The sequence below is a fragment of the Nymphaea colorata genome, chromosome 8 (genome assembly GCF_008831285.2).
Source record: "Nymphaea colorata isolate Beijing-Zhang1983 chromosome 8, ASM883128v2, whole genome shotgun sequence".
Taxonomy (NCBI): Eukaryota; Viridiplantae; Streptophyta; class Magnoliopsida; order Nymphaeales; family Nymphaeaceae; genus Nymphaea; species Nymphaea colorata.
The window spans coordinates 15,666,656-15,677,405 of NC_045145.1; the positions used below are offsets into that span (position 1 = coordinate 15,666,656).

The 10,750-nt window shown below is 39.8% G+C and overlaps 2 protein-coding genes across 6 annotated transcripts; both read right to left on the reverse strand.

Annotated features, from left to right (window-relative positions):
* Positions 1 to 21: 21 nt before the first annotated feature.
* Positions 22 to 2,951, reverse strand: LOC116258787 (uncharacterized). 5 transcript variants are annotated; one of them, XM_031636175.2, is made up of 3 exons: positions 2,440 to 2,951; positions 2,001 to 2,174; positions 22 to 490 (listed from the first exon to the last, which is right to left on the reverse strand). In XM_031636175.2, the coding sequence occupies exons 1-3, from the start codon at positions 2,563 to 2,565 to the stop codon at positions 272 to 274; spliced, it is 519 nt and encodes a 172-aa protein (XP_031492035.1). In that variant the 5' UTR covers positions 2,566 to 2,951; the 3' UTR covers positions 22 to 271. The 5 variants fall into 5 exon arrangements, with proteins under 5 accessions (XP_031492035.1, XP_031492036.1, XP_031492037.1 ...); XM_031636176.2 differs by having other exon boundaries at positions 2,001 to 2,177; positions 2,537 to 2,946; XM_031636177.2 differs by having other exon boundaries at positions 2,537 to 2,945.
* Positions 2,952 to 6,144: 3,193 nt separating this feature from the next.
* Positions 6,145 to 10,449, reverse strand: LOC116259440 (uncharacterized). The gene is made up of 5 exons (XM_031637265.2): positions 10,267 to 10,449; positions 10,068 to 10,165; positions 9,829 to 9,974; positions 9,625 to 9,706; positions 6,145 to 6,680 (listed from the first exon to the last, which is right to left on the reverse strand). The coding sequence occupies exons 1-5, from the start codon at positions 10,325 to 10,327 to the stop codon at positions 6,567 to 6,569; spliced, it is 501 nt and encodes a 166-aa protein (XP_031493125.1). The 5' UTR covers positions 10,328 to 10,449; the 3' UTR covers positions 6,145 to 6,566.
* Between the last annotated feature and the right edge of the window lie 301 nt (positions 10,450 to 10,750).

The following is a 10,750-nucleotide window of genomic DNA, read 5'->3' on the forward strand; positions in this document are numbered from 1 at the left end:
TCTGAATTTATGAAGAGGAAGTAAACAGAAAACGGTGGCGCAGAATACCTTTTGGTTGTCAGATGTTCTCCTGAAGTTCTCATTATACATGGACAACATTAATTGTTAACATCTTGACTCTAAATAAAAGCGAAGGGAAAAGGGTAGCTGCTGGGCATATGACATGACGTATGAACAGGAACAGAAACTAAAAAGAAAATGTTGGCCGAGTACTTTTCTGGGTGTTGAAGATCTTCTCTAATTATACATTGGCAACCGTCGATTGTTAAAATCATGAGTCCAAATCATTGCTTTCTTGGAGCATTTTGATGATGTGCTGCTCTGGTGCGCTAAACGAGGGAAAGATGACATGATCACGGGGGTTCGTCTGATGCCTCTTGCGTACTGCCTGCATCGGATGCTCTGTGGTTGTCGCGTCTTCCTTCATCACTGGAATGTCTGTCTTCCTCCGCATTCCTTCTGCGAATCGCTCTTTCCATATCCGTCCATCCTGTAAACACGGCAACAGCATAAGCATTAAATACCTCTCTTTCTCTCTCTCTCTCTCTCTCTCTCCCCGCGTGTAAACACGCAGCCGCACACGAGGGGGACACGGGTGCAAGCGCGCAGCTTGTGATTAATGCGATATACTGCAAATCAAATTCCTTAAGGTTGAACTTGGGAATCCTCTGCCCATCGCCCACCTTTATCTTAGGGTTTGAATAGCTTAATTTCATATACGATTGCTATTAAGCCCTGTTTGGTTGGAGGGAAAGGAAAAGAATGGAAAGGGAAGGGAAGGAAAGAGAAAGGGAAGGGAAGGGAATGGAATGAAAAGAGGTGATTATAAAAGCTTGTTTGAATAAAAGTGAATGGAATGGAAAGGGAACAATACAATTTATAATAATACCCTCAATAGTCAAAAAGTTGAGAGGTAGGGAGAAAAAAACGTGGAGGGGTATTGTGGGCAGTCAACACTTTTGTACTTACTCCCTTTCCTTTCCCTCCCAATCCGTCCGATTTGGGAGAGATTGAATTTACACTATACAATCCTTTCCTTTCCTTTCCTTTCCTTTCCCTTCCCTCCCATCTAAACTGACTTTCTCTCTTTCCTTTTCTTTCCCTCCTTTCTAATTAGCCAACCAAACACAGGAGGGATTGCTGAATCCCTCCATTTCCCTCCCTTTCCTTCCAACCAAACAGGCCCTAAGGACGACAATTGCTTTTAGTACAGATTCTAGGTTCTGGGAAGACGTGAACTAGTGAATCTAATCGAAAACGATGGGCCTCCCTGAACAGCACTTTCTATACGCTCGTGAAGCAGCTACGCGCAAAACAATTGCATGACTAGTTTCTGCTGTGGCTTAAGTCAGTCGGGTCCAAAGCCGAGGATTTGCAGTAGACCCCTTCAAAAACCAACATAAAGTTGAACTGTAATGTGCACATCCCTGAAGGACTTTCAGGCAGGCATCATCAATTTAAAAATCTCTGAGGAATAGCTCTACGCCCTGATAATACTTCTTGGGACATATCTGCACGTACTCCTCTCCTTAATCCGAACCTGCACTGTTGGTCATCTTCTTCACCTAAGAACCCAGTGTCTGGTTACATCAATTCAATAACTATAAAAATAGTTTCAGCAAAAATAAAAACTGCCATGTGGTACCATAAAATAGAACTAAATAGTGCATCTCAACAACATGATGCGCAATCACTATTTCCATCAAGAGATGAAGATGTCCAACTTTCTAAGTTCTTAATCGAGTGTACAGTGTTTTTTTCTACCAAACAGCTCGGGTTGCAACTAAATGAAAAAACAAAAACGAAAAGGAACCCAACGAACAGAAGGGGAAAAGAAGAGGCAGAAAATGACAACGCATAAGAGATACACGAAACCATAGCACAGCGAAGGACAAAGACAGAAGAGAGCAGGTTTCCTTTCACACACAAAGATGACAGAGTATAAAAAGGCTCTCCCAATAAGAGAAAAAATTCTTGTAAACAAAGAAAAACAAGCTTACATTTAGTATTGATGGCTCCGGCATCGGGCATTTTACAGGTTGATCGTTGTCTCGAGGCTCGGTCGGATGATCAATCGGCTTAAACTCAACTCCCAATTGCATTGCACGGACACCACTAAGAGAAGGCACCAGAACTACCATCTCTCCATCAGGAGCTGTCCTCTCCTTGTCTTCCTGCTGACATTTCCACACATGCCACCACTAATAAGCAACCGCATTTCCAATCCAAACAAAGAAACCAAAATACAGAAAAACTCATAATATTGATCCATTCATTATTGAAAACATAAACAGGAACCAGAAAAACCTTACAAATCCTTCCCCAAATTGAACACCCATCACAGAGATCATGTCATTGCCAAACAAGAACTCAAACCAAGCTTCATATAGAAACAATGGAAAAGGAATGGAAAAACAACAAGGCAGGTAGTGCACTCACGCAAGAAGATGCAGAAGCATAGAAAAAGAGAAAGTGGCAAAGAGAATAAAGGCGGGGAGGGAGAAAAAGTGGGGAAAATGGCCATGAAAAGCAGTACCAGCGATGAGTGGGGTCGCGGTTGAGCATTCGTCCTGTGTCCTGAAATCCTTGAGAAAATACCCACCATTATTGCCTGCCTCTCTCTCTTTCTCTCTCTCTCTCTCTCTCTCTTTCTATTTTTACCACAAACAGATATAGAAAAGAAGCAGCAGTTTTCTCTGCAGTTTCTTCTTTTTTCCTCCTTTTATAAACAGAACAGTACAGAGCACTAAGGGCGTGTCGGTGATCGTTCTCCTTTACATTATATTTTTCTCTGTAGTTTGTGCCGTAGTGCGGGAAACTGTCTGTAATTTCGAAGGAAGCCTCAAATTTTATATAGCAGCGTCTGCCGCTGCACCTCCATCCAGAATTTTGAATCAAACTCCTATACTATATTCAACGGAGGAGAGGTGACTGTCTCCTCCCACTCTTTGACAAAACCAACTTCCTCACTTGCTATCGAATCCGTAGAATAAGTAATCAGACTATCTTAGCACACCTGCATCTGTGGAGTAAAATTTTCCACAAAAAAAAATCCACCTTTTCTTTTCGAATGGCAGGTCTGTCCGCATCAACCTGACTTTCGGGATCTTGCTAACTTAGCACATCACTGCTGCCAACTTTTTCTTTTTCCTACGCGGTGGATATTTTGTTTCCACTGCAGTACCTCTCTTCTCCATATTTTGTCACCGCTTTAGTGCGGAAGTTGGTTCCTGGCTATTCACCAGTTGAAATGAACAGCTAAGCGATTAGAACGAAACAAGCATGTTACATCCTTTGCCATCTGTAAAATATATCTATTAAATTGGACAGGAGGAGAAATCCTGACGGTGTCATATTTACATTTAGACGAAGAAGAGAGATGTTTTGCGTTGCTTTTGAAATTCACTCAGCTGGTCAGGGAAACATATTTGCTTCCTTCTCCTCTTCCAGGGTTTCATTGTTCTTTCCAACTCTTTCCTCTCAAAGTGCCATGGCCCCTCCCTGTCTCTATTTTGACAGACAAGGAACAGATTCTTTGGGACTCCACAGATTTTTCATGATAGGCTCCTAACTTGCAGTCATGGACAAGGATTTCAGCCAGACTGGGATGACAGGGTTGTCCTAGGATTGCCCATTGATTCGACAGGCTCTATGCTCTCTCTCTCTCTTTCGCTGTCCATATATATATATATAAAATATATATGGATGTGCATCTGCTGATACTTTCTAAATCCATTTACAGTTTAACTCTCTTATTTGTCTTCCATTAATATAACGCAGTTAGCTTGTATCTTCGAGGGTTGGAGAAAAGACCACTGGTTTTAATAATGGCAATAATGGTCGGCAGTGGCAACAATTAGTGAGAAAGAAGTGGAGTTTTGGGGAAAAGGGAGGGGCAGAGGGCTATAGCTCAACTTGGGTGCCAACTAATATGTTTGCCCGAGACAAAATAATGGAACAAAAGTTCATTGTCACTGAGCCAAAGTTGGTGAAAATCGCACTCTTTTGTCAGTTTTTGTTAAAGCAGCCTTAGCTGCGGACAAAGTTGTCCTCTTCTGCAAAATTATTACTCATAAGCCAATCACAACATGTTAAGCCTAGCATGGTAGTATATATATATATATATATATATACTACCATGATAGGCATGGTCCACCAGTTGTTGCCACTCCTTTGGTTTTATATGCGTGAGTTTTTGAAAATTGCTTAAACCACACCTTTTAATGTCAACCTATGCTTGCATAGGGTTACACATCGAGTTGACACCCATGAGAATCAAACCAATAACTAATAACTGGTCCGTCTTCTACTAGTCACTAGTCCAACCAGTTATACCAATCCCTTGGGGCCACTCAGATTAATAACTGATATTACATGAGCAAAAGGTACTCTAATTTAAAGATAGTTGCAGGAGAGAGTCTTATCGTAATCCATGGATTGCAGACATTGAAAATCAGAAATGGGACTAGATTACAGGTAAGCAAAAGCCGTTAAAAGAGTTTTTACTATTTATCATTTTTCCTTTTTTTTTCAGGGTTCACTTTTCTCCAAATCTCCCAAAAAGAAGAGACACATGAGGTATCACATGGATCCTTACAAAGGTGTACATCTGATCACTTTTTGTAAAGCATGATGAGAATTGTGAGAGGTTCTTCAGACTGATTTTTCATGAAAAACAGTGGAGGGAGCAAGAAACAGGGACGCAGGACCGCAGGTGATTCGGGTTAGGAACAGCTAAATACATTTGGAATAACTTGGTTTTGGATTTAAAGTTTTCCTTCTTGCTAGCTGTATTGAATATGATCCACATCTAATTCTCAAGGGGTTGAAATGAGCAGCCAGTCTCAGTTCCGAACTCCACTGTAAAATTGTTACAAGGACATTGATATACATGTTAATGTATAAGAAGACATAGGTTTGATACTCTGGAAAAATGGAGAAGAATAAATGTCTCAAGTCTCAACCCTCAAGCCATGCAATGGAGAATTTAATCATTAAAAACCAGTTTTGGATCAATTTGAATTCAAATTTAAATCTGCGCGTCACTAGAATAATGTAGTTATATCTAAAAGGAAATACAAGTTTTTGGCTTACATTTCGTGGAGTCCCTAAGAGGCCGTTTCAATCCGCTGGAACAACACTGAACAGGACAGCCGTGTTAAGGGCACACGGATATCAGTGCCTCAGCTAAAAACTGCATGCTTAGGCGAGAAAATTAAACATTGAAAAAAAAGAAAAACAAAGAAGATTGTGCCTAGATTCTGTGACGTTTTTATAAATAGTTTTTAAAAGCAAACTCTCTCTCTCTCTCTATAATATATATATATATATATATATATAACAATGTTTGTTCTAAAAAGTTGTGTGCTACCACTGTCGAACTCCGGGCTCCAAAACTCCTCTTTTTCTCTTGCGACTAAAACCCGTCCATATTTTGAAAGCTGAGATTCCAACTCGTGGGTCTATCAAAATCGAGTCGTGTCAAGTCCTATTCGGCTCAGGTTGAGAATATTCAGCCACATGGAAGTGCGATCAGGAAAATTCCCGAGATTTTATCTCCGAAAACATATGGAGTTTTTTCTTTTTTTCACTTTTGAATCGAACACTTAGAAGGTTACAATTGCCTGACAATCCATAATTAAGTTTTTATGGATATGCCATAAAATAGACGATCTTAGAAAAAATTTCCTTAAGGAAACAAATCTCGGCACCAACAACGGATAACAGCCCAAGCTCCCACTTCTAAGAAGAACCCCACGTTTTTATATTTTTCTGAAACATCCCCACAAAATGGAAAATTTCGCTCGAATACAGGTCTGATAACTCAAGATCTTTACCTGACTTCTTTTCCAGTTTTCCATCTTTTATACTTTTCCGGGAAGTGGGACAGAGACGTCGATAGATTCCTTCGGGACAGCACTTATCTGGATAAAGATATGTCCAGCTAGGCAGATATACACGCGCTTACTGTCTGCGGATTATTGCGTGCAATATATATATATTATATATGGAGAGAGAGAAAAAGAGACATGTCCGCATTAACATCTATCAGTCACTTTTGGTGTGTGTGTGTGTGTGTGTATGGTGCATGCATGTATACGGTGGTGTAGCCTATAGTGCGAAGGTGCCAATTGGATAATCAGGTGCATCCAAATTTCTGTCATTGATCTGCCAAGTTTTTGGTCAGCACCCATTCGACAAGGGTAAGTAAAAAAACCTGAAGAGATCTAGCAGCGTGCTGCGTGTAGTCTGAAGATGGTACACACATGAGCTTTATACATTGGCTCGATCAAATGCTCAGATCTACATCACCGCCCACACTGTTAACTATAATCACTGCAAACTGGACGAAGCTGGACTCTCGATTTGGCACATGAGTTGACAATTTCTGAAACTGGAAACCAAGGTCCTGACCATCAGTAATAACTATTTTAGAAGATTACTTTAACCTTATCTGGAACTCAAGAGAGTATCAGCCTGTAGCCGCAGCAGATGAAGCTGGGTATGGTGGTATCATGTTATGTCAAAGAAACCAAAATTAGCCTTGGCACGAAGTCAGTAGCAAATCAAGCAGCCCTTCGGAGGATCAACGCCAACAAATACCACAGAGCAGCATCGATTGATGACAGTGCTACGATGAGCAGGGCAACAAGCACAAGTGTAAGGATTGCAGTCTTCAGCTGCCAAATTAAAAAGGATCAGCAATGAGAAACCAAACATACTGGTAGATGATGATATGCTGAATTAAGGTGACAAAAAGGTGTAATATACATCTAACCTGAAACAGCCAGAAAAAAAAGAGATCAAATGCAGCAGCAGAAATAAAAACTAGTCTGAACAAACAGGAATGCCACAGGTTTCACTTTTCAAGAATGGACAATTTGGCTGTGCTTTAAAACCAAGAATAGGTTCACTTACTTTGAAATAGATTAGTTACTTTCAACATGGATTTCTTTTAAATTTGCTTATCTTTTACTAAAAGGCAAAAGCCATCCTGCATCTGCTTCATTCAGACCATTCAAAACTATTATCATCATTTCTTTGGAGAAAGAATGAGGATGCATAAACTTTCTTGTAGGGCTCCTGATAACTATCTTTGACAAACAATCATATTTCTTGAATGTTGATGCTCACAAAAATGACGCATTTAGATGTTCAGTGTAGGATAAAGATGATGTAGGGACTGGAAAAATGCAATAAGATGTTCGGTGCAGGATAAACATTTTTAAAACGACCTCATGCTTCAGAAGCAAAGTATCATCTCTCCCACCACTGATCAGACACTATTGGTCTCAAAAGTAACAGGTGAAACCGTGAAAGTGCAAGAACTCCACTCAGTAACTTTCAGAAATAAATGTGTGCAAAAAACCCTCCCAACATTGGTCAAATGGGATATCCATAGATTGATATTCCTTTACAACAAAACAGACAAAAATTACAACTGAAAGTGGAGTTCAAAATAAGCTAGAAATTCACATCCAAAGGAAATAACCAGTCCCAATCTACACGCCTATCAGTCCCAATCTACACGCCTATCACAAAGGTCAGAAGCCTGAGTGTTTAGCTGAACAAAGGCATTTTGGTTTCTTAATGTGACAAGCTCATAGTATCTGCTATTCCAGCTCTACAGGAATGTATTTCTTGAAAGTAATTCCTCAGCTGTACTTCATTTTGTTGAGTCATAAGACTGCTTCATTTACACAAATCCAATATCAAAGTAATTGGAAAGATGAGATCAAGAGGTCAACTAACTTCTAAAGGCGTAATCAGGACCATACAAGCAACAGTCTTCAAAGTGACTATATGGAGATTCAGCAATTCTCCTCGGCATTTATGCAGCTTATGTGAGTACAATAAATAACACATACTCCTCCATGTGGCAACACAAAAAGATAATATAACTGAAGTCAGAGAAAGATAACTTCTAGATAAATATAACCCATCCTAAATGGTAAGCTGGAATAGTGTGTTTCATTTCCACCATTCCTTTCTCACATCCCAAAGCAAACAGAAAATCACTTAGGTTTTGAATGTTTTTCTCAGCAAGGATCAAGAAACTTTAGCAATATATAACTCCTAGACAGAATGTGGCCTACGGCATAACAGATGCTTACTGGTTCAGTTCTTCATGCAAAGCCTACAGTTCAGCCCTTTGTGAACAGAGTATATGCTGAAAAATGAGCTGCATCCTTGGAGAAGGGGGAGAAAAGAGACCAGTTTCTTAATAGTATAAGAAGTGGAGACATGGATATTTATCCCATGAAATTTCAGAAGCTTTCAATGCAAAAGAAAATCTCAGAGTTCCGTTCTATAATTTAGGTAAAAATATAAATTTGAAAAAGTAGCCCATGATAAGCAACCTGAACAGAAGTCTTTTCATGAAATAGCTGACAACTCAAGCTCAGGCAGCTAAGTGTGAAGTATTGTATAATAGTAGAGAACCAGAATGCAGCTTATGCAAATACAAAACTTTTCTGATGGTATATTTCTCTTCAAGCCAACAATTTTGGATGGAAGACAACAGAGGGAAAATAACTAACTTCTAAAACCTCCAAGCAGTAGGCAAAAGCCCATGGATGCATCCTGAATGAGGAATTCATGTTAGAGGATTACTCCAATTATAAGGCTTCAAAACATACTATTCATTGTTAAGTTCCAGGAAAGTAGTCACAGAGCATAACCAATGCTCATCAGATATAACAAGGGCACGTTTCTATTTCAAGAGGCATAAAAGACAGCCAAATGATTATCACATTCCTTTTCAGGTTTGAAATGTTTCTTCAGATGATGATGAGGAAAGGCAACAATAGAAGAGACAGGACAATGGGGAGCTCAAGCATTCCAACTCGTATGTGATAACAACGAACCAATATGTGGCATTGGTAGCTTTGCAGTTTGACGTCCCTTTTTTTCTTTCTCCAAAAGCCAACTAGGATTTAGCTTGGTAGATACAAGATACTTTAATAAGATATTACAACTCCATGGATGAGCATATTAGAAATCAATCAGAATGTTCTTGTGGTAGTAAGTTCAAAAGTATTTTGAGATGCAAGGGCTGCTTTAAACATCTATATGAGGAACTAAAGCAACAGGCGAAGATGCATCTTAGATCAATTGCTGTTGCGGTAGCTTGGTCTAGCAGGATAGTAAGCATTGCTGCATTGCAATATAACAGCATTTAATGCACCATTGCTCTGTCACGTTAGACCTACATGGCCTTTCCCTTACATATAATTATTCATAAGAGGCACCAAGATTCAATAGGCTGCGATTGCCAATTTTTACAAAAGAAGCGCTTAAAATTGCCCTAGGGGAATGCTATTAGGCCCTGCATCGACTTCATCTTCCTCCAAGAGAGATATTCGTTTTGAAGATTCACAGGTACAAATATTAACACCTGAACCTGCTGTAAGACCAACAGTGCGACTAGGAATTTTGCATTTCAGGTGGCACTTGCCTGCAGCACAAACTCAGAAAAAGCAGTAAAAGCACAAACATTTCACTGTCTCACAATGCACCTATGTTTCTGGATAAATTAGTGCATTTAAACACCTCATAGACATCACAATTGAAGCATTTCAAATGTAAGAAAACTCCATTAGTAGTGAAAGATAGAAGGACAACCGTGCTCTTAAACGATGGCCATTCTAAGTATCTTAATTCACCAGGCTGGTCTACCAGAAATTGAAGCAGCGATCTCAAATACCTGCAAATCAACAAGAATTACAGACACGGGATGGTGCAAATAGCAGGTGGAAGTTTCCTCGACTTTTAGGAGAACCGCGACAAGGAAACCAAGCAAAATTAGAGGGAAAAGAGCAGTAGTACCGATATGTTTCCTTGATTAGGAAAGACCAAAATGGTTCGAACTCAGATTCGTCGTCTTCAAAGGTGTAATGGGTCTGCCGGTTAGTCACTGATGCTGCTCGTTTCAGGCCTCGAGGACTAAAGGATTCATATTTACTGATATATTCCTGGATAACCAAGAAGAAGGGGATATAAAATAGGACGAACGACCTCGCCTATTCCAATCGTAGTACTAAACTGAAAAGCAAATTGAGCTTTACCCATCTATAAGGAAGCCGGCGAGTATCCAAGAATTTGGTTCCAGAGACGCTATTCTGTAGAACGCGAAGGGGCCTCCTTCGCCTAAGAAGAACAGGACCTACAAACAAAGATGATTAATAAGGTTTCCAATCACAAGCAGAAGAAAATTGTGAGGGAAAAGTAAGCACAAAGTTGCAGAAGTCGGCTAGAGGGAACTACGGCAGATGGGTACGACGGAGGACATCTTCAGTGTTGGTACTGTGCACGGTGGACTGCTCATGAGGATAGAGGTATTAGGAATTAGAGTTCCACAAACACAAGAAAGGGTTTCTGATGGAAACTTGGGCTCACTCCACCGCTGAAATCCAACGAGGGACCAAACTTTTTTTCTAGTTCCAATAAATTACAAGTGATATTTTGGCCTGCCTTTAAGACACAAAGATACATGTAAGATCGGTCTACTAAAAAAAATAGATGTTTATAAAGAACTAAGGCCTCCACCTCCGAAACGGAAAAATCAATACATCCAGCTCTGCCGTATTGTAATTCACAATTTCATTCCCATATTTAAGAGAAATTTCATATTTTTATTTTTTCCCCTACTTCATACCTTAGCTAGTTATTTAACCAACATTAAACAGCCCGAACTTTATAGAAGAAAGCATAGGATAACTGTGCGTTTTATACTGGTCAGCATCACAGT

Bases quoted from the DNA above. Each gene is read 5' to 3' on its own strand.
- LOC116258787 (XM_031636175.2), bottom strand. From the start codon at position 2,565: ATGCTCAACCGCGACCCCACTCATCGCTGGTACTGCTTTTCATGGCCA. The intron at 2,175-2,439 runs GTGAGTGCACTA...AAATGTCAGCAG, and splicing joins ATGCTTCTGCATCTTCTTGC to GAAGACAAGGAGAGGACAGC. The intron at 491-2,000 runs GTAAGCTTGTTT...CCGTGTTTACAG, and splicing joins CGGAGCCATCAATACTAAAT to GATGGACGGATATGGAAAGA.
- LOC116259440 (XM_031637265.2), bottom strand. From the start codon at position 10,327: ATGAGCAGTCCACCGTGCACAGTACCAACACTGAAGATGTCCTCCGTC. The intron at 9,707-9,828 runs GTACTACTGCTC...GTTGATTTGCAG, and splicing joins CTAATCAAGGAAACATATCG to GTATTTGAGATCGCTGCTTC. The intron at 6,681-9,624 runs GTTGTCCTTCTA...TTAATTTGGCAG, and splicing joins GGCCATCGTTTAAGAGCACG to CTGAAGACTGCAATCCTTAC.